Here is a 23,359-nt window from a genome sequence, read left to right on the forward strand (position 1 = left end):
ACCGAGAGCAACACAAACAAGGACAAGGTTTCGAGTCCCTTGCTTGTTGTGCTGACTCATTCTCAGGGCTCCTGCTCTGCTCCAGTCTCCCACAGCCACTAAAGACAAAACCTGTTGTCTGTACCTGTGGTCCTCTGGCCACATGTGCAACAGCAGCAGGGCCTGAGAGCAGAAAGCTGCCTCCAGTGCACAGGGCAGGTAAGGGACAGCAAGGACTGCTCAGCTCTGCCTGACCAGGTGCACCCATCAATGCAACCATCAGTGGCTGTCTTTAGGATCTGGATTAACTCATAACTGGGTCTGCGATCACCAGCCTCTGCAGGTCTTATCAGCAGCCTCTTCTTCCAAGCTGCTGGTCCCTTTCATACACTTTCCTCTGACTGAAGACTGATTTGACAGCAGCTCTTTCAGCACTGTTCCCATTTTTTATTTCAACTTAATTAATTTATGAAACAAACATGTTTACCTAGACTTAGAACGTGCCCAGCAGGGAGAGAGGTATTTTTTACAATCACTAGGATAACCTACAGCCAAAGATACACTCCCTTACTGTGCAAGAAGAGAGAAAAGCCCTGGATTTTGCTGCCTCCTGCACCAACTCCTGCAGGGAGTTGGCACCTCTGGGGTAGTGCATGGCCAGATGAGCTCTAGGGGCTATCTTTGCAGGGTTACAGGGATAAACTATCCTTTCATTCATAAAAGACAGATTAAAAAAACAGGTAACATTCCACATGGATGAATAATTTCCCCTGATCCCTATATGTCTGCCACATGAGTGTGGTTACCTACCTTACAAACAACTAACAAAACTGGTTAGAGGCTTACAGAGCTCCAAAAATTAACTTTGGATGAAACAAAATTGAAGTAAGCACAAAAAGGACCTAATGCACTTAGGCTATATTTAAAAAAAAAATGTAAAAATGGACTAGTTAAGTGTTGAATCATAATTTTCTTTTAAACCATATGCACCCCAATACAGTGCTGCAACTGAGAAATATCCATGGCAACCTGAAAACACTCATAGGGGCTCTATTTAATAGCTTTGTAACACTTAATGTTCGAAATTATAGAGAAGGTCAATGTTTAAAAATATAAGGAAGTTCAACAGATAAAACCCAAACAAAAGAATATCCTAAACTAACCTAAATGTCCACAGCCCCTTCTAACAGCCCAATAGTTTAAATGTTTTTTATCAATCCAATTAATTAGTATTTCACATACTTTCTCTTCAAAGCAATTGATCGTAACACAGTGCCTCTGCCAGTACTTTATAATGTGTGAAAGCAGCAGCCTGGGCTCTATTTCATCTCTAATTCAACTCTTTTCTGAATGAGCAGCTGACACAAGGAAGGCTTACTGTCAGTATCTAGGAGACATTTTGACTTTGGAAACCATTTTCTCTCTGCCAGACACTTGGTTCCAGCTGGCTGAGAAATGCTTTGATTGTCCTGTCTTGCAGCCAGGACAGGGGTCTGCCAAGCTGGACAGTGCCTGTGCCGAGGTCCTGACCAGGCAGGGGACATTTACCAGTCCCTCACAGCTGCTCTGTACCTTCCCCTGCCTCCTGACCAGAGCAGCCCTGCTCTTCACATGTGTGCACGTAAGGAACCTTGTGTAGATGCTCAAGCTGGATCTGGATTCCAGGGTAGCTGCATTTGCAGTGTGACCCATGGCTACAGTTCCACACATCCAAATCTACATGCCTGTCAGGGCATGCTACAGATACCTTCTGCCAGTGCAAGCAGGCATCCTTCCCAAGAAAACCAGGATGTAGGATGAAAGGAGCTGGTGCACTGCAGTGTCTCACCCAGCTGGGCAACAGCACAGCTGGAGCACACACCCAGACCCAGAGAGGGTCCTGCAGTTTAGGCACAAGAAATGAAACCCCATCCCTTCCAGTGGCTTTTAGCATTTACCTACCTGTCTTTCTTTAGGTGTACCTCTTGTCCTTTGTAGTACACGGGGTCCTCATCTGGAAATTCTCACCCCTCCACAGCTGAGCACTGCTTCTGACTTCCCAACTCCCAGTGGGTTCACCACTGCTACATCAACTGTCCCAGCTACTCAAACCACCTCCTTTCTCCTGCTCAAAGCTTGCTTGTTCTGCATGTAGAGCTCTAAGCCGGTTTTTGGTACTCTCTACAAAATCCTTACTTGCTGTTCTGCTTTACCCAGGTTTCCAAACTTCATGCTCCACACAAGGAACAAGATTGCTCTCCTCCACACCATTAGCCTTAAACCTTAAAGATTACCCTCATCCTGAATGGGGAGGGCTGTGCTAAGGCCATCAGTCAAAGAGGGATGTCATACACCCCATTCCCTCAGCTTTCATTAGGAGCTGCACCCAGGTGCACCACAAGCTGCCTACAAGGCAGGTGCCCACAGTCATCATGGATCCTGTTCTTAAGCCACACGCACTTGGCAGTTCAGTCCTCAGAGGTTTGGTTCCTTCTGACATGTTCCCACAGGAATATCAATATTCCAAACAGCTGATTCCAGCCAAGACCAAACGTATGGCACACCCTCAGAACAGCTCAGATTTGTGTTCAGAAGATTTGTGTCAGAAACAGGCATTCTAGAAATGTGCCCACATAGAGTGCATGACTGACTTTTACCTCTTCTTACTCTACTACTCCATAACTGAAATGTAGGATAGACATTTGCATAAGTTAAACCAACAATTATTCTGATAATAACTGCAGTTTAAAAATCCTTAAACTTCACTGACATTGCTGGGGACCTTAGTGGAGCAAAGACAATGGCACTCAGCCAGCAGGAAGGCCAGCAACATTACCATGCTGAGATCAAAAGAGTTATTAACCCTGAGCCCTTGATCTGCTGAGTGCATTTTTGGCTATTTCAAAGCCCCACTGCAACTTCCTGGCGAAAAAAGCTCCACATTTGCTCAGAGCATCTTTTTTGTAGACGCAGCTGAGGAATGAAAAGGGTATTGGAACCCTGAAATCTACACCTGCCTCTTTGGAGAGACACATGGACATGACATATCTGAAACTCCATCACCCTCATGCTCTGGAAGCACTCAAATATGATTCCCTCTCCTGCTCCAAGCCCTGTTGCTTTCCTGCCTCCACTGGCTGCCTGTTTCTGCATATGAAGAGATCATCTGCACCCAGTTCACTGCTCAGAACCCCATCCAGACACATTGCAGGTGTACCATGCAAAGGAATTGTAGAAGATGAGGAGAGTCTTCTCTCCTTATGTCCACAAGGTAGACAGTAAAGAAGAAAAAAAGGGCCATGGCAGAAAAGGAAATATTGCGTAAGTAAAAGTATATTCTGTATTTTTCAAAAGCAGAGTCATTTTTCCAGACTAAAAGGGGGAAATACTGGAAGCCAGAGGTATTGTTACCACTACCCAAATGCAGCCACGGCTCTCAGCATGTCTGTAAATTTCCTTTTAAGCTCTTTGACATAACCATCCATAGTAACTTAAATGAAACATCTCAAGAATTTTTCTATTTGTAGATTTAAGTGATCATTAGGCTATTTTCCTCTTTCAGAAAACATCATATTTCCTTTAAGCTTGGCCATTTATCATCTCTTCTTCTTTTTCTGTAGGACAGCTATTCTCTTAAAGATGTGGTTTTCAGCTTCAGACAAAATGGATGATACGTCTGTTTGAAATAGGATTGTTTACTTTGTCAATGCCCCCGAGATCAATTTCATCTTTTTCCTACCTCCTCCTATAGAGAACATCTTGCCAAGTGCAGTATTCATCTCCCTGAATGAGCTATCGAGATCTATTTTTTTGACAGAAATCATGCTGCAACCCAAACTGGTCAGAATCTCTCACTATTTCAGAAGTGTGCATGGGTATGAATAATATATAATCTTATCTGGCACAATTTCAGCATTTCTCTTATAATTTCTCTTTCATGAAATCTATTTCTTTGAGAAAATTATACACTTGTAGTTTTAACACCAGAAATAGAGAGCAACACACGTTTCCCCTGGCTGGTTGCTCATACATGTCTGAACACACACTCACAGGCAAGAAATGCAGGAGCAACACTGCAACATCCCCATCGCACTGAATCCACCCTGAGCAGCTTCACTAATGAGACAACTCACACAGGCAAGATCTGCTCATAAGCTGCTGGAGAATGAGGTCTTAATTAGAGATTTATTTAATTCAGAGACAAGTACTTGTGTTGTATTAAGAGCAGCTTATTAACATTCATGCATGAGCATTCACTAAGTGTGAATAAATACAATTCAGTGCAAAAGCGTTTTTTTAAGCGCTGGAAGAGGAAGCACTCACCTAAACCATCACCTTGCTCAGGGCAGGAGGGGTTGGACACCAGGGAATGAAATGCTGTCCCAGGCATTGTGTTGGGTTCTCATACTTGTGCATTTCTCACTATCAATCATTCCCAAACCAACAGCACTGAGACTTCCCAAAGCTCCCGTTATTGTCTTGAATGTTCCTCGGCATTACAGCCAAATCTGAAGTGCAAATAAATCATCAGCAAAAATTTTAGACAAAAATTTTAAAAACTACATCTGTTGGAGGAGACAATCCTCTGCCTGCCACCCCTGCATGATGCTGATGACAAGTCTACGTTAATCACACAGATGATGAATTGATTCTTACGTCAACTCCTTTAAAAACAACATCCTTACAGGTGTAGCAGCTGGCGGGCTGATGTATTCCTGCTGGCATCTGCACATCTTGGGATGAGCCACTAGACAAAGGAGCATGCCGGCATTTTGAGGGATGCAACCATGACAGTCATGTTAAAATACGCCTCAGTCACCAACTTTTATTATTTGCCACTCACAAGATTCACAGGTTCAGTCTCTGGTACAGTGTGCACTGGGAAAAACACCCCTCAATTACCGGGGATCCACCGGGAATGGACAGCGGCTCTCCATCCACTCCCGCGCACACCCTTCCTCCCTACCCACGCAGCGGCTGTGCTGCCCTCTACTCCCAGCATCTTCCCCAGCACCCACCACCCTTCCAACCCAATGCTTTTCCTACTTTTCCCTACCAATGGCCCTCTTTTTTAAGCTCGGTCTCATTTTATGACTACCGGCAACTGTCTGAGGCCAGAAAGGTCTTTCTGATGCTGGCAAAAAAAACAAAAAAACAAAAAAAAAAAAAACCTCACTGCATCCATTCTGAAAGGCTTTTGTTTTAGGATTTACTCTGCCCTCATTTAAACGGAATCCCATTATTCCCGTCTCCAAAAGCAGCATGGTGTACGGCGCTAAGAACCGCTGGGAACAATCAGCCCGAGAGCTGATGGTGTATAAATCAGAGTGGACACAGCATCCGGCAGAACGGACGCCTTCTCCCGGAGCGCTGCCCTTCATTCACACAGAGGAGCTATTTGCAAATAACCCGTGTTTCCCATCGATCAGCAGCCGGAGCGTGTTTCACCGCTGGAAACGCTCCCGGTTCTACCCTCCACAGGCACTCGCATCGCTCCGCCAGCGGTCCCCAGCACCGCTCGCACGGCCGGAGCCCCGGCGGGCCGGGGATGGCGCCGGCACACCGCCCTCCCCTCGCCTGCCCACAGCGCACGGACCCGCGACCGGGGAACCACCGCCCCCGGGCCCCGTACCCGCGTCCTCCTCGTCGAAGCTGTTCATGCAGGGGAAGTAGATGGCCAGGGCCTCGAAGGAGGCGGAGAGGCTGAGGCGGCTCTGCGACCGCTCCATGAAGAGCCCGGCTCCGGGGGCGCCGCCGGGGGTCTCGCCCGCGGCCGCGGGCGGCTTGGCGAGCTTGGCCGCCCCATTCTTCACTCGGAGCACGGCCCGCGGCGTCTTGGCGGCGGCGGGGCCGCGCTGAGGCGGCGGGGAGACGAGAGGCGAGGCGAGGCGGGCGGGAGCGCGGAGCGGCGCGGAGCGGAGCGCAGCCACCTGCTGCTGCCGCCCGGCCCTGCGCGCCGCCCGCCCCGCCCCGCCCGCCGCGCCCGCCCCGCCCGCCGCGCCCGCCCCGCCCCGCCCGCCGCCAATCGCGGCCCGGGGGCGGCACCGAGCGGCCGCGGCGGCGCCGCCCCCGCCCCGGGCGGCCCCGGCTCCGCGCTGCCCCGGCTCCGCGCTGCCCTGCCCTGCCCCGGCTCCGCGCTGCCCCCGGCTCCGCGCTGCCCTGCCCCGCCCCGGGCGGCCCCGGCTCCGCGCTGCCCCTGGCTCCGCGCTGCCCTGCCCTGCCCCGGCTCCGCGCTGCCCCGGCTCCGCGCTGCCCCCGCCCCGGGCGGCCCCGGCTCCGCTCTGCCCCTGGCTCCGCGCTGCCCTGCCCCGGCTCCGCGTTGCTCCCGCCCGCCGCGGCTCCGGCTCCGCGCTGCCCCCGGCTCCGTGCTGCCCTGCCCTGCCCCGGCCCCGCGCTGCTCTGCCCCGGGCCGGAAAAGATCCTTCGCATCCCGAGCATAGGGATAACGCAGGTGTAGCTTTGCTTGCGAATTGATCTGAGGAAGTGAAATTAACCGAGGAGGGGATGCAGGAGGAAGAGCGTGGTCTTGGCTTTGATTTCGCGGAGTGCAACGGCAGAAAACAACCTTGAAGCTTTCAGGAGTAGAACCTTGAAGCTGTCTTCCGAGAGAGAGGGGATGTTAAGTGACACCGGTGTGAATGGAGGAGCAGCCCGGCTCCCAGCCTTCTCCCAAGTACCTCTAGACACACAAAAAAACCCTTCCCAATATACAAAAGTCAGTATTTGGATGTATTCAAGCTCTCAGGCAGAAAGCACATAAACTGGGAAGTTTTCCTTGGTGTGTTACATCAAATAGGAAGGCTGGTGCCTGTTGAGGCTCAGCATTAAGCCCATTCTGCAGCACACCGTGGGATAGAAAATACTGTGTTCTGTGAAATGAGCAAATTTTAAATCCTTCCCCGGATCTCATTTTTTTCCGACAAGCTTTATGGAGAATTAGTGGCTCAAGACTGCCAGCTGTCCACAGGTGCTGCCTGTGACAGAGACATCACAGCATCTCCCAGTCCTGCTTTGGGGAAGGAAACACAGTATAGCCTTATTTATTCAGTGCAACAAAACCCTGGGATGGTATGAGACAGAGTGTTTTGCACTAATGATATGGTCTGCACAGAAAGGTTGCTGTTCCCTCAGGGAACAAAGGAAGATGTTCCCTGTGCTTGGTCTGTCCCCCCCATCCTGATGACTAAATGTCATCCCACTGAAATGACAGGCCTACTTGTGCTAATCCAAAAATGCACGTTAAGAGTCCAATATCTCCCTTAGGAAAAGTGTGGCTAAACAGCCTGTATTCTCCATTCTCAAACAGTTAATACATCAATCCATTAAAAGTTTTCTATCTACTGAAAGCCCTACCAGAGCTGTATTGTATTTGTGGCTGCCAGTGCCAAGAAGCAGCAAGAGCAGGGCTGCTCCCAGGGAAGGGGTGCCAGGAGCAGCCTCTGCACAGGGCAGGGACATCCCTATGACCAGGCACAGTCCCCTGCCATGGCAGCTAGAGCAGGAGGTGATGGCAGTGACCCCTACCAACACAACAGCTCCAAAGCCATCCATGGAAAGCCAAACATCAGTTCAGGAACAGGTCTGTAGGTGAGACAGATTCACCTACAGCCCAGGCAAGAGCTAGAAGCCACCCAGGCTTGGAGGTTAAATGGAGCTCCTGACAGAGAGGGTAAATGTGAGGCCAAAAGGGAAGTTTTGGGGGCAATTATGGCCATCTAGCTCACTCAACCCTGACATCCAGGTTCTTCATTACTGGTAGTGCATCCAAAATGGCAGAGGTCATATGAATATCAGATGGCAAGATGAGTTTGCAGGACTTCCTAAAAGAAAATATGTTATTTAATTCAAAAACTAATCAAAACTTGCTCTGGAGTTAGTGAGTTATATGAATTACTTCATCAAAGCTAGGCAAGGCAAGCAGTAAAGCAGAAGGAACAGAATGAACTTATTACAGACAATGATATCTCCAGGTCTGAGTTTTGAAAGGCAGGGGAATCAGTGAGGAATGTATTACCATATGTTTAAGAAGATATTTCAATAGCACCAATCAAGACATTAACAGCAGCTACAGGCACAAATTTAGGTGCATTAAAACTGTTAAGACAGTTCCTGTCTACCAGTCCTGCCAGCACATTTGATCAGAGGAGCAAGAGGCATCTGTGAATCAAAATTTTCTTCCAGGCTGCCAGGCACAGAAGTTATCTAAAAGTGCTGACAATTGCTTTTTTTTTTTTTTTTTTCATTTAAAGACTGCAATAAAAAATTTAAATGAGGAATAGAAGTTTAATCTCAGCTTTATGTTGTGGCCATTGCTCATTTCACTACATCTTGAAAGCATAGTGATGGTAGACACAGGTCTTTAGGGAATAAGTCTCTGTCTCCAATACTGTTTTCTTCACCAGCATACTAGGACTGAAAACCCTTCTGCTTTTAGTGCTTTGAAACTTCCTTTTGAGGTGCTGAGGAGGACCATCATCATCCCCACCTTTCTCCATGCTCATCCATCTGCCAGCTTCCTCCAGAGACACAGTCTGAACCCCTTGCACCTGCACAACTCAGCACCACTTGGTCACACTCTCTAAATGCTCCTTTTGTGCATTTTTTTTCCAGGCTGTCTTACACCTCCCTCTTTACTATATTTGTGGGACCAGCCATGTTCAAGTCCTTCCCTGCTCCCATCTGCCACAGAGTGGCTTGGGCTGGATGCTTTAAACACCATCCCTTAGCTTTGGTGTCATCTGCTTCTCATTTGACTGCTACATTTTGCTCCTCAGGGCCAAGACAAATATATGTCCTGTAGGGCTCTTTGATTACTGGTTGGGCCAAAACATCCTAAACCAAAACCATCTGCCTTAAAGTGAGACAAAATACATTGACAGCTGGAAATCAGATGGACAGTTAAAGGTGTATTGCCCTCCGGATGCCTGGAGGAAACTATTTGTTTTGGCTGCCTGTTTAAGGGAAATAGGGATTTGCAATGAAGCTGGAAATTGTTAATCTCTAAGAGTTCTCTTCATTGATCAACATGGACAGAAAGATCCTTGGGAGGGACTTGCAGAAGTGAGGATAAACAGGGAGGAAGATTTCTGTGATGTTGTAAATAAGCTGAGAGTGCAGCCGAGAACAAATAAACTAAGATTTACTACCTCCAGAACAGCACGTCTGTGGCTGCCCTAGTGGAAGTGGTTAATTGATTGTTTCCTCAGTGAAGCAGGTTCTGACTGATTGAACCATGGAAAGCTCTGATAGATTTTTCCTGCTGGCTCTTTCTCTACCCACTAGTCACGTAGCTTATATTTTTGCCTTTACTCTTAGGTGTCTGGGTCAGTCTAGGAAGTTCATTTTTATACTGGAGCAAGAGGATATGCTGCTCTCTCCCTTTTGTACTCCCTATGGTTCTGTGTATGCCTGTTTGGAAATAAAACCAAACTCTCTGATTTGTGTATGTTTGCTCTTTCTGCTCTCTCTGCCCACTGCTTGCTCAAAAAATAGTCCACATGCTGGGAGCTCAAATGCAGCAGAGAAACAAGCCCTGCTAGTGAAAACACATCTCATACATAAATCTGCTCAGAGTAAATACAGCATTCCTAAGGGTGAGGAGGGTTGGGCTCCTCCCTGTCTCGTGCTACCCCTTCCCTGCCCTGAGCTGATGCTGGAGCCAGGCAACTCATGGTTGGCAGCACACTATGTTCTCCAGCACCCAAAAACAAATGCAGACTTGACCATCCCTGCTCTTCGGGGCTCTAATTGATTCCACTTAGAAGTTCCTCTTGGCCTTTCTGGGCAGGCTGGTATGGCAGCAGTTCTCTGGCCACAGAGAGCAGCATACAACTTTCCTAGGCATTGTTCTGCGGAAGGCTGTGGGAAGATCAGAGAAAAGAATGAGAAAAAATTCTTATCTCCACTTGCTGCACCTGTTGTTTGGAACATATGGAATGTGTTATGGAGATTTGTTTACCAAAGGGTGGTTTCTTAATTAGCCAGTGGTGATGGTGTTTGGATTGAAGGACCAGTTGGGTTCACCTGTGTGGTGACTGTCTGCCAGGCGATGGGTTTTTTAATAAGTATAGTGTAATAAAGTGATTGATCAGCCTTCTGAGAAGCATGGAGTCAATGCTAATTATTACCTGGCTGGGAGTGTGCAGTGATGGGCACGAGGTGAGATGTGCTGAACATGGATACACAGACCCAGGGACTAAACGCCAGAGAATGGCCTGTGGTGCCATGGCATGGCATCAGTCCTGGGTGATGCTCAGAGGTACTGGCTCACATGCCTAACACACCAAGTACCACAGCTTCACTGGGCTTGGTTGTTGTGCACTTACATAACAATACACATTTTAATTTATTTATTCTTTCCTGCTATTTGTGTAGATGGAATACTACAGGCTGACGCCTCAAAGAACCAGGCAAAGTATAAATATAGGGTGAAAACCTTTCTTTTCCCCAAGTGCTCATTGTCCAAGAAGCCAAGACAAAGAACAGAAGTCAAAGAACAGAAGTGAAAGTATAATTTTTTTAATACAAGTTCAGGGTCCAAATCATGTGAGTTTTGGTTGTCTTGCCCAACCCTGTATAAGGAAAATCTCTGTTGGAGCTAGGAACTGACTGTAGATTTCCTGCCATAATCTCAAAACTACCTTCTGCTTTTCACTAATAGAAGAAATGTTCTAACCTTAGCAAAATGAAATTATAAGCCAGAGAGGTTTTTACAACATCCTTTGTTGGCTGGGATCCAGGCAAGCCAGGAGTGCTCTGGTTTGTGCACAGCTGAACCACACATAATGCCCTAAAGAGCAAGCCAGGCTGCTACCTGTGCAGAACCTTTCACAAGGCTCTGCACCTACTTCAACCTGACACCCCATCTAAAAGCAGAGATCCTGTTGTTTTAGTCACATCTCTCTCACGCCCTCTCTAGCTATCAAAAACAAGCCCACAAAGGTGCTAAATGACTAGTGAGACCGAGCCCAGAGGATGAGTAATGAGGGGCTGAGCTGTCAGCCTTGGGTCCCTTGCTGGCCCTGCTTCTTCTCACATTTGTCTAGCCAGGGTTTTCCTGAGTCAAGAGAACTCAAGGCTTCACAGCACATGCTGCACTCTGTTCTTACCATTGGTATCTACTAAAACTGCACAGGTTCAGCCCATTCAGTGACTTCCAACCCCTGACAGGAGTTTGGATGGGCTGGACACTCAGCAGACAATCTTCTGCTCCACTGTGTCCTTCTCAATGCTGAGGTTTGGGTCAGGCTTTTTTTTTTGGTTCAGCCAGCCAGGATGAATAAAAGGATATTAAATCAGGCTGATTCTCTTCTGATGACTAAAATGCAGACCCAGACTGATGGAGCACAGGGTAGCAGTGATTTGCAGACACATTCTGTTGCAATATTCACTCACATGCGAAAGGGAAGAGGAAGCACCTGCATGTAGAAAGTGCTGTACAGAGCAAGTACTTGTTTATCTACTTCCCTGATTTACAATAAACAAACCATCTCCCAAGGGCCTGTGCTAATCCCCAGCTCCCCAGGCTGGGAAATGGCTAGGCACAGTGAGGAAAAGCTTGAGATCTGGGCAAAAGGGAATGGAAGATCAAAAGCAAGAAGGAGGCCAAAAATGCAGAAGTGTGGGAGGCACAAGAGGAGAAGGAAAGGACTGGGGAGTTTAGCCACTGTAGAAAAGTTTTGCAGCCAGAGGCAAGTTCAAGAGATCTGAAGAAATGGACTTGGGCACATCCTGTGGCTGGGAGAAAAAGAGACACTCAGTAGGAGCTCACGTACACTAACAGCCCATCTAGCTCCTCCAAAAAGAGAGAAGACCATCTGAAAACTCCACAAATAGTCATGAGCATCAGTGTTTTAAAGCTCCTGGCTGACTGACCACACCTGAGAGAGGGGTGCAGCTCAGACAGGTGGGTGCCTGTCCTGTATGGTTGTAAAAGCACAGAGGCTGCTTTGGAAATGTGAACCATGGGGTTTCATTCTATGAAGCATCCAGCAGAGCTGACGTTTTGTGGCAAATATCCCAAGGGTTTGGGAGAGGAGTTTGGCAGATTGTGGCAGAATGAAAGGATGGAATTCTGCAGACAAACCATTTTCTTCGCTCCTTTCATTTGTATCAGCTCGTGGTGTTGGTGTTGTCACATCAGAGGCAATGCTGGGAATGACAGGTGGAATTTAGTGCATTTGGATTTTAATCAGCAATTATTGTAAAACACAATGATGCTTCAACTGGTGGGTAATTTAGCTCCAATTCCAAAAATATAGACTCATCCACTCTAAATGTCCAATCTCTTCCCTCCAAGCAAACTAGCACATAGAAATATTTGAATGATAACCAAGCAAAGTAATGATGGCTGGAGAATGAAGATGGCTCAGAACTACCCAGCCAAATTACATATTAATAGAATGGCAGCCATCCCAGGCCAGGCTTAGAGAGACTCAGGCTTGCTTCTCTCACTGGCACTCAAAGGGCTGTGTCTCTATCTGATTCCCCTGTGCACTCACACAGGTACAGAGGAAAGGAGAGGAAATATTTAAATACTGTTGTAGCAACAGTGTTCAGTGCCAAGACCGGGAAGTTCTGCTACCTGTGCAGCTACAGCATTTCTTGGAATGAGTACAGAAAATAGAATCATAGAATCACAACATCACAGACATTTCATCTTTCTGGTCTTCTGAGTTTGTGAATTCAGGTTTGTAGCTAAGAATGCATTCGTGAGCTACCAATACACCTGGCTTTCAGAAGTCTCAGAGCTGAACACCTCCCAGGCACCCTGCGAAGCATTCCATAGCAGGGATCTGCCCATGTCCTGGACAGTCCCTCCAGCACTAAACCAGCTCAGAGCTTCACTGGGGAAACCCAGGAAATGAGGGCACATGAGCTCTGTGGTCCCCAGAGCTGGATGGAGCCCTGCAGGAGGGGGTCTCACCAGAGCAGAGGCAGAGAACTGCCCCCAACATCCTGGTTTTGCTGCAATCTCTGCCATAAACATCCCTTGGAGCAGACATCTCAGCAGCCCAGTGAATGGTAATTTAATTTAATTTTAATGTTAGGATTTGGATCCTTCAGTTGCCAGAACATATAATCATGTGGACAAAATGTTCATCGCTGCCACCTGCCTCATCTCAGCATTTCTGCTCCCCTGCAGGAGAGGCCTGCCAGGGCCATGGATGCTGCTGAAGTCAGTGGCTTTTGGACTGCAGCCCCTTTGCACACAGTCCTCAGCCTGGGAGCCAACCAGTTTGGGAAATAGCTCTTTTAAACGAGTCTGCTGAGACTCTAATAAGAAGAGGATAGAAATAATCCTCTGTGAGGCTTCCTACAGATGGGCTTTAGTACCTGTAAAAGTGGTAACAAATGGATTTGCTCCAGGATTGGATGGACATTGGCAGATTTATGGAATGGGGTGATGCAGGTGCAGCACAACTGGATCTTGTGGGTGAAATGTGTTTCCATGTTTATGGCCCTGCCACAGAAGCTGCTTTAACCCTTTCTCTTGTTCTGCCTTGCCTTTTCCCTCCCTCCTTCCTCCAGGCTGCAATACTCTGTCCCCAAATGAAAGGAAATTCACTCGTCTGCAGTTAGCAGAGGGGCTAAATTTGTTATACATTATGCACATTCTTCACGATGCAGCATTTTTTGCTGAACTTGAGAGGAATAATGTTACATAAGAAGCCCCTAACAGATTGTCTATAGAACACTACACAAGACAAATAGTTCAAAGCTGTGACTCAAACTGTGGAGCTACAAACTGAAAGCAAGGCCAGTGCTGATCAACCAAGTGATAACACATGTTTGATCATAATACCTAAAACATTGCATCTGCTTGAAAATAAACAGAGATCTTAATGACCTGTTGTAGTTATCACCAGCAAGCTCACATTTAGCTTCACAACTCTGTTCTGTCTTCTGACAGTCCCACCCAAAAAAAAAGTGCTCTACCTTTCAAAATGCCTTATCTATATATGCCATCAACAGATTGCTCCTTCAAGTGTTGTAATTCCTCTCTTAAATCTCTAAGTATAGAAAACGATAGAAGGAAATGTAGGGGATTCTGTACTGGGCAGAATGTGTATCTTCTGAAAGCTTAAAATTAAAGCAGCACACTATGAAATTCACTACAAGCATGTCTTGGAAATATATTTTTACATTGATTGTTTTAGTGCTCTCAGAGTTATTATATTTCTTATCATCTGCCTATAAAGATACACTGGTAGTACCAGTGAAAATCCAGATAATGTTTTCATGTTTTTACAGACACTATATTTCACCCCAAGTACTGGAATATATCACTCCATTTCTTATCTCATCTGTCTTGTTTTTATTCCCCTCTTCACATTTAATTTCAACTCTTTTTTACATTTGCAGTCTCATCAAATCCTTCCCCTTTTTTTCAGTCTGAGGGCCTGGTTGCCAGGATTCCTAATGCAATTCAGGCTGTGTTTCACACTTTTCACAAGGAAAATTTTTCAAGTTCATTCAGATTGCTTCCAATCTTCAAAATATTAGTCCTACTCATTCAAATACTTAGTAAAAGTACTGTAAAACAGTTTACCATATTTTGCTTTTGCTGCCAAAAATACTCCTCACTTTAGAGTTCAGCTATTGAAGTGTTTATCATCATTGCCTGAAAATCTGCCCCTTTTAAACTTCAATTCTTATCATTAATGGTTTGATGTCCCCCATTTCACAAAGATATTGTGCTGAGTTGCCTTGACTCTAGTGGAAAACATCTTCAGTTTGCCTCTGACAAAATGGAGTTGCAGCAGTGATTCAGGACTGCTGAAAAACTGCTTCAATAACAGAGGACACTTGTCATAGGAAAGCAAATATGGTTTGAATGCATCTTAGAGGTCAATAAATCTGCTGCTGGCTGGCTGTAGAGATAACTACCTTGTCTTACAAGGTCTGAGATTGCTTTTAGTTTATATCAGTAAAACTGTTGGGGATGTAAAATTATGGGCAGGAGGGATTCACTGCTCGTAATGCATCAGCACAGATTGTTCCAGCTCCTGGTTGGATCCCTGATGGACTGGGGGGACAGCACAAAGAAGTCCAGGTTTAGTTTTGTTTGGTTTTTTTTTATTTTGTAAACACCTTGTTGGTTTCTTTCTCTCCTGTCTCTAAAATTCACATCACCAAAGGAGTTGGGTTTTTGTTTATCCAGCAGCACCTGCCCAAGGTCTTAGCAGGCTGATGACACACTCCTCAGTGCTGGGGGTCCAGTGGCTTGAATCCACTTCTGTTTTCCTTGAACAAAGAGCCAAATTCAACCTGTATGTGTCAGCTCTTGCAGAGCTGTACCCTGGGTGTGTAACCCCAGGAGAGGTTTCCCAGGGCCATTGGGACCGAGCTCTGTTCCCATGCAGCATCCCAGCTCCACACAATGCTCCACTTTTACCTTGAGCACAGATGTGCTTTTTCTCCAGCAGATGCATTGCTGCCCTGGGCAAATCACTTATTGGAGCAGATGCTGATTTTTGTTTTTCAAGGCAAAATGCACGCAATGTGGAGCCCTGGACAGACAGGAGGAAGTGCTCCCCCTGTACACACATTCCCCATCTCCAGCTGATGGCTCTGCAGGCGTCTGCCCAACATCCCTGTGCCAGGGGCTCTACTTCCTAACAAGGCTGCTTTCCATAGTGCCAGCCAGTGCTAGAGGGGCCTATATGAATATTTGAAGGAAATATGAAATACTCACAAAGGAAGAGATGAGATGTTTGGGGAATTAAAAACCAGGGTTAAGCCAGAGCCCCAGATTCCATGCCAATTCTCCCATAATGGATTTTGCAGCAGCAACCTGTGCAGCCTGTGAGCTGTACCCCATCTCTGAAGGGTCTGCTCCCATCATCTGGCTGCTGGGGGGGCTGCAGAGTGCTCTGTTGTCCCCACCTTGCTGGCACAGGACTCAAACTGTGTGAACACTCCTGTCCCCACGTATATTCTGTGGGTGTTTTGTGCAGTGATGCAATGGAAAATCCACTCAGTTCTTCCTCAAGCAGAGGCAGGAGCTGTCTGAACACCTCTAGGTCATCTGCTCTTGTCACATCTTGAGTCCTCTTTGTCTCTCATCAGTGCACAACTTTATTCTGGAGGTTTGTCATTGATGAGAGGAAGACAAGCTCCTCGCCAATAGTAGGGTTTCCCTGATTTTGCCTGGTTTTCCCAGGTTTTAGCCCTGGGTCACATCCCTGCTCTTCCCTGTCCCCTCCATGAACACACAGGGAGCCAGAGGAGAGCAGTGCTGGACCAGCACCCATGGGATGCTCAAGGGACACTGCTCCTCTTGGCTGCCAGTTAGGGAAAAATCTGGAAATTGGATCCATCTCCAAGAGACTTTGAGTTTTAAATTTGCTTTCTGCTTGATTTCGCTATTTTCTGAAACAATCTCAGCAGTGAAAAGCCTTTTCAGAATAGAACAGGAAGGTTTTCTTCTGAAAACGCTGAAAAAAGATGTTTTGATTCTGCCAGATTTTTTGTTTGTTTGTTTTGTTTCAAAACAAAATTCCAGTCAAGCGCAGTAAATTTTGTGAAGTACTTTGATTTCGATGATTCTGTGTATGCTGGCTTAAATATTTTTTCTGGCTATCTCCATTTGGGAGAAGCGGGAGGGAAGGCAGAGCAGATGTCACACCGTGCGTCGCAGAACTGGAGATCCGCACCCGTCTGGCAAGCAGCCTCAGGAAGAGTGGGAACATGGTGTGGGTGCAGCTGGGCACAGGAAGGGACAGCAAAGGAAGAGAGAGTCATGGAAACCTGTCTGATAAGCACTGATGGCCCAGCTCTGGCAGCAGCCTCTGCTGCTGATGCCCAAGTGACTTTGAACAAATATCTGTGGCCCTGTGCCCTCTGAGGAGGCAAAAATCTCTTGGACCACTGTGTCTACTAAAGAGTGAGGCTTTTTAGAGCTGTGGCATCTTTTAATTGAATCATAGAATCACTCCGGTGGAAAGAGACCTATAAAATCATTGAGCCCTGTTTAACCCAGCACTGCCCAGACCACCATTAATCCATGTTCCCAAGACACACCGCATCTACATATTTTTAAAATCACCTCAGAGCTGGTCACTCAACATAACTTCTGTGTTGTTATTTTGAACACAGCCCTCATCTAGACAGCAAGCAAAGCAAGCAAGAACAGTAATTGCCTGGACCTGTGAGTTTTTGTTAAGACAGGCAGTGTCAGAAGAATTTAAATGCAGATCCCAGCATCCTGCCGACACAAAAAGAAATCCAGGCTTTGCAAAGTCAAAGAGAGGCAGTTTTGTCCTCCTGGGAACTACAAAATAGGTTGGGATGCCAAAAATAACCTGTTACTAGTTATAGATGCTCCAGCTCTTTTACCAAGACATGAAAACTTGAGCTGGGTTTAATACAAGACACTTGTTTAGTGTCACTGTGACCTTCTGCAGATTTGCCACCACAGCTTTAACCAAATTAAAGACTAATCCATTCTGTCACTTCATCACTTTATTCTTGCACAAAGCTTCCTCAGTGAGATTCAATCCTTTTTCTAATGGCTCCGTTTCCTCTCTGAATTTATTTGCATGAAAACCTGGTTCCCAAGCAGTTGGTCTAAGTTGTCAGGAAATAGAGAGGAATTCAGGCTGCAGTTCTCAAGAACACAAAAATTAAGTGGGAGCTCTCACAGGTGGCTTTGGGACTTGGGGTTGCTGCTCCCTTCAGTTTAGGGTCAGAGACCCAGCTGTCTTTGGATATTGAACAGTTTCACACCTGCATTGACAGGGCAGCAAGCTATGCCAGATTCCAGAGAGAAAACATTTGGTCCTTCTAAGAGAGTTATGATCCAAGGATTTTTCTAAGGCAATTCTAAGGATTTTTCTAAATGCAAATCAAGCTGGCAAATTCCTGCTCTAGAGACCATTCCGTTGGACACAGGGAAAACAGGAAACCATCTGAGCTGGGCCACAGAGATGCCCTTAGTGCTGGGATTCGGGGTGCTGAAGTGACACAGGCAGTGCCCACACAGGATCCTTCTCCTCCTCACCCTTCTCATCCAGCTATTCCATATTTCAGGTGCTCCTTTCCAGTCTCAGGAGTGCCAGGCCCTGCTGTGTGTTCTGGAGAAACCAGGAACTGGACAAGAGGCAAAATTTTATCTGGAAATGGAGATGGCTTAGAGGAAAGATCAACAATACTCAGGGCTGGGAATGATCACATCTCCTGTTCCTTCTGCCTTCGCTGCTGCAACACCCAAACAGAGCGGAGAGGAGAGGCAGCAAAGGGGGTCACTGGAACAGAGATAAACAGAGGATAATCTTTCAGGCAACAATTCATCATTTAAAGCTAAAGCAGAGAAACAATTTTGCAGCTAGCACAGCATTAAACAGATGGACTAAACCACTTCAGCAGCAAGCAGGTGTCTCAGGGCTCCGAAAACCCATCCAAGACCACAGGGTGATCATCCTGGGTGACTCAGGTGTTTCCAAGACAAGAAGGCCAAATCCCTTCCTGTAGCCACTGTTTTTATTGATTTATTTATCTGCACATTGTGCCAGTGATGTCTCTGGAGGATGCCTGCAATGGTACAGCCCCTGCCTGAGGAACAGATGCTCCTGGAGAATCATTTCCATTTGCAAGACCTCACATCAAGAGGCAAACATGAGCTGCCTTCGCCCCAGCCTCCCCCTCTGTCCCATCTCTGCCCTGCTCTTGCCATGGCCAGAGCTACTGCATTTTTTTCAGTGCTAAAGCATGCAGAAACAGGTTTAGTCTCCATCTGGTTTGCCTGGTTTGTTCAGGTAGAGCCCTGGTTTTGTCCAGGTCGTGTGGGAGGTGGCACAGAACCAGGCAAGGAGAGTGGGAAGGCCCGGGGTTAGTGTTACACTCTGGCACTTGGCATATTCATGGATTTTCTGAAGCCAGAGAAGGGACTGTGGAACACTTGGGTGGGTAAAACCCTGGGTGGGGTTTGGAAGAGTGGGAGGGGTGTGGGAAGTGCAAGGCAGACCCCGTTCTGGCACTGTGCTGCTGTGAGATCCCAGCTCCCCTTCCCACTCCCTTTCCAGGTGCAGGCTGAGCCCAGCCTGTCTCAGCCCTTGGAGGTCAGGGCTCAGGGAGAAGGAGGTGGCACTGGGCATTGCCCTGCCTGTGCCAGGATGTCTTCATCTTGGGGGTACAACAGCTCTGGAGCCATGGAGCATCCAGGGAGCATCTCCCCTTTCCTCCTCCATGTGGGGAGCTCCACAAGCAGCAGACACATCAGTGCTGGGGCAGCTTGCTTGTCTGCTCCAAAATCGAGCCCAGGAGGAAAAGGAGGAGGAGGAGGAGGAGGAGCAGAGCTCAGAGCTACCCAGAGGCAGCTGATGCTGCTGTTGCCGTTGGCAAGTTGTGCCCTCAGATACCTCGACACCTCGCTGTGCAGCTCTGACGTCAAATGCTTCTGACAACTTTGCTGTCAGTCAAAAGCCTTTTCACAAACAGACACTGACAGTTTGCAGTGCAACCACCAATCCTGGCTGGCTCCTTTCCTTTCTTTTCTTTTTTAAGCACACTGATTTAAATTTTAAACTGCTGGTCCATTGCTGGCCTCTTGAGCAAATGAACCTTCCTGTGATCCCTAGAGCTGTGTCCTCTCCTCTGCCTGCTCCCCACTCACTGCCACAACCCTCAGACCAGCCCTGACCCTGGGAGCCTCCCTGCAGCAAGCAAGAGCCTCAATGTACCAAGAGCCTTGGATGTACCAATATCATGAAGCTCTCAGGGTGATGGTGACTGGTACAAAATCCTGCATCTCCTGGGCTGGTCATGTTTAGCAGGTAGTTGAGACCCTACAAAGGCTCATTTTCCCTCTTCTCCTTCTATTTATCTTTCTTTCCTTTTCTCCTTTTCTTTCTTGCAGGAGGAACCAGGGTTGGCCCTGATTTGGAGATCCAGCCTGAGGCTCTGAGGGAAGACAGAGATCACTGGGGTTTAGGTGCTTGTTCAGGGAGGCAGCCAGGCAGTACTTTTTCCTCCTTTCTCCATTGTGCTGGATGCCAGGAAGTGTAATATTTGCTCAAACATCTCAGTAAATCCCCCCCTGTGCTACAGGAGGTCACCTTCCCTAATCTATGATGTCCAATTGCGTACCTGAGATACTGAACAAATAGCTTAAATTTAATCTGTGTTTGCTTCCACCTCAGGCGTGACAAACCAATTCCTGGGCAAGCACAGTTTCACCACAGGGCTGGGAACACACACTGGTCATGGAAACCTTGAAAAGAGCAGAAAAAAATTAGAAAAATAAACCAAGTAAGGTTTTTCTGCCTGTTGCAGCACCTCTGCTTGTCAAACATCACTCCAAGGCTGGTATTTCAATGCCTTCAGCTGAGATCAAGACTTGCTGTGTCCAGGTGAGGTCCTGGGACAAAGGCAGCAGACATTGCTCTGGATCTCAGCAGAAAGGTGCAGTTTTGAGGAGCTTTGTGTCAGTGTTCTGAGGCACCACTCTCCTCTTCCCTGAAACACTCCCACCCCATCCAGCACCAATGGGAGGGTGGCAGATTAAAGACAACAGAAAAAAAGCAGAGAACAAGGGGCAGCAGGACTGCAGCAGGGCTTGGAAGATGTTCTGTTAACAACGTGGGTGATGGGAGGCAGAGAGGGATTTGATTCTCTTGTTTCTCTCCACGCTCATTTTTCTTTGGATCATTAATGACCTTTCATTCAACAGCAGAGATATTAATAGGATGCTTCAATTCCAAATGTCCCCATCTTCCCTCTCTGCTCCCCCTCTCTTCACACTTTCTGGCACTCTAACAGTTTCCTTCTCATTAATTAAAACAAAGAACAAGCCTATACATCTCATCAGGGTAATTCAGAAACTAAACACATCAGCCATCTATTGCCCCAGGCACCGTAGAGCAAAACCAGCTCCTTCCCTCCCTGCCATGGTTCTTCTCCTCCCTCTTGGAGCAAGGATGTGCTTTAAATGTCCATCCTCATCCAGGCACCACAGTGGGCAGGAAATATTGTGCCTCTAAGCACCCACTGGATCCTACCTGCTCTGCTGCCCTACTCTGAGCTGCTCTGCCTGGTGTCAACCCCATGTCACAAGCTGTCACTCCCCTCTGCATGGCACAGATGTCCCCTCTGAACCCTGCTAAGCACTGCCTCACTCCCTGCAGCAGCTCGGGGCTGGGGCTGCCCCAGCCCTGCAGCCACTTCTTGCCTCTGGATCCACTTCCCAGGCTGAGGGATGGACAAACAGTCCTTGGCATGCTGTGGTTTGGATCTGGCCCTTAAATGCAGCACAGGGCTACTGCTGCTTATTTCAGGCACCAAAATTCAGAAGCAAACTCATGGTTTCTACTCCCTTAGCAGAAAATTTTTTGAGTGGGATCCCACTTGTCTGGGCCAGTGAGAGGGGGCCAAGACAGAAATGGCTAGGGGTTCATACCACTCCCAGGGATGGGAAATAATTCTGCACATGGATTCCAGGCAGCTGGGGCATGTCTGTGGCAGGAAGATGCCCCCATGGCTCCAAGCCTGGCACTGCCATGAAGCAGTAAGCATGGTTTCCAAGGGAAGACAGCAGAAACGGAGTGAAAAGGAGTATATACTCTTTTTTCCAGGGCTGAAAAAAACCAGCACCAAATCTCTGCCCCTGGAGTAGCCAGGGAGAGGAGACTGCTGCTCACCCCACAGTGCATCTTTTGTACAAGAAAAGCCTTAGCTTCAAATCTCCTAATTTACCCTGAGTTTTTCTCTTTAATAGTATTCATAGTGGGAGCCATATGGACTTGGTACTTTATTAGCTTAGAATAATTCAGCTGTTTTGTTAATCTCATCCCATTTCATAGGGTTCATTCCAGTTTGCTCGTGGTACATCCCAGGACAGGGCAGTGCTGCTGCCCTCGCTCTCCCATCACCCATGCTGCCAGTCTGGAACCACCTCAGTGTAGGTCCTGTGTCTCCAAACACAGGCCCACAGATGTCTTTAATGTCTCTGACTCTGTCAGCAGGCAGTTGGAGGCTTCTAAATCCACTGGGGTTTCCTACTGGTAACTGGAGACTGCAGCAAGTCCCTGCTGCTCCTCACAAAGCTTCTCCAGCCCCTGGTAGGGAAAGAACTTGGCAGTCCCCAAGGGCCCAGACTTCCAGTAACACACCCAACATTGGGGGCCCTCCCCAGCCCCCAGGAGCCCAGCAAGCCAGGCTGCTCCTCAGCCACAGGAGCCACTTGCTGCCCCAAATGCTGACCTTGTTACAAAGTCATAATTGAGCTCCTATGGCTAAATGATCAAACTGCTCTCTATTGAGAGAAACCAATTCGCCAGCAAATTTTCTTCTGCTCTGCCTGTAGCACTGTACCACTAAATGGTCATCAAAGTGGTGCTGGGCTTTCTGAGCATGTACAGAGGGACAACTCCCATGGACATCATGTTCCTCTCCTCCTCCTCTCCTCTCCTCTCCTCTCCTCTCCTCTCCTCTCCTCTCCTCTCCTCTCCTCTCCTCTCCTCTCCTCTCCTCTCCTCTCCTCTCCTCTCCTCTCCTCTCCTCTCCTCTCCTCTCCTCTCCTCTCCTCTCCTCTCCTCTCCTCTCCTCTCCTCTCCTCTCCTCTCCTCTCCTCTCCTCTCCTCTCCTCTCCTCTCCTCTCCTCTCCTCTCCTCTCCTCTCCTCTCCTCTCCTCTCCTCTCCTCTCCTCTCCTCTCCTCTCCTCTCCTCTCCTCTCCTCTCCTCTCCTCTCCTCTCCTCTCCTCTCCTCTCCTCTCCTCTCCCCCTCCTCTCCTCTCTGCCAGAGAAATAGCAGGAACCACGTGAATGAGATCATCTGCTCCAAAATTACTCACAGTGAATTAATCACCCAGAACAGCAGCAACTGCAGTGGGAGTGAGCCAGGGTCACTGGGAAGGAGCTGTGGCTTTGGGAGGAGGAAGCAGCCCTGCATCAGGGATGGTGCTGCTTAGGCAAAGGTGCTGGAAGGAAGGGCCCTTGTCTTCCTTTCCTGCCAGCTGCCTCCACAGAGCCAGTGCTTCACACCACAAGAGTTAGGGTCAGGCTGATAGCAGAGTGCAGCCACCAGAATACATCAAATTATTTCCCTCTGTCGCCATAAATTAGAAGTGCTCATCCTGCTGAGAGAACAGGGCTTCTCCCCCGTATGAAGCCAGCCCTGAACCTGGTGAATATTTCCCTGCCCTTCGCCTTTCTGCTGCCCAGCAGAAAAGTAGACAGGGGCAGAGAGGATGGTGCTGCTCTGGGAGGATGCTGCAGGCCAGCCCTGTGCAGCATTTGCACAGCTGTTGGACAGAAAGGGGCCTTTGCCTGCATCAGTCTGTGATGGCAGGTGACCACAGCCATGGTGACAAGGACACTTTCACAGCAGTGTCTTACCACACTACTCCTCAAGTAATGTTTAATACCCATGTCCATGTACCCGAGATGCTTTCAGAGGTGCAGC

The 23,359-nt window shown here is 47.8% G+C and overlaps 1 protein-coding gene across 1 annotated transcript in view; it reads right to left on the reverse strand.

Moving 5' to 3' along the window:
- The window catches only part of RIMS4 (regulating synaptic membrane exocytosis 4), a 56,420-nt gene extending 50,565 nt beyond the window's left edge, over positions 1–5,855 (reverse strand). Inside the window, exon 1 of the mRNA XM_021527866.2 lies at positions 5,591–5,855. Coding sequence (XP_021383541.1) covers positions 5,591–5,687 — 97 coding nt within the window. The 5' untranslated portion in view covers positions 5,688–5,855. The remainder of the gene's footprint in view (positions 1–5,590) is intronic.
- Positions 5,856–23,359: the final 17,504 nt, after the last annotated feature.

The sequence above is a fragment of the Lonchura striata genome, chromosome 17 (assembly GCF_046129695.1).
Source record: "Lonchura striata isolate bLonStr1 chromosome 17, bLonStr1.mat, whole genome shotgun sequence".
Lineage (NCBI taxonomy): Eukaryota > Metazoa > Chordata > Aves > Passeriformes > Estrildidae > Lonchura > Lonchura striata.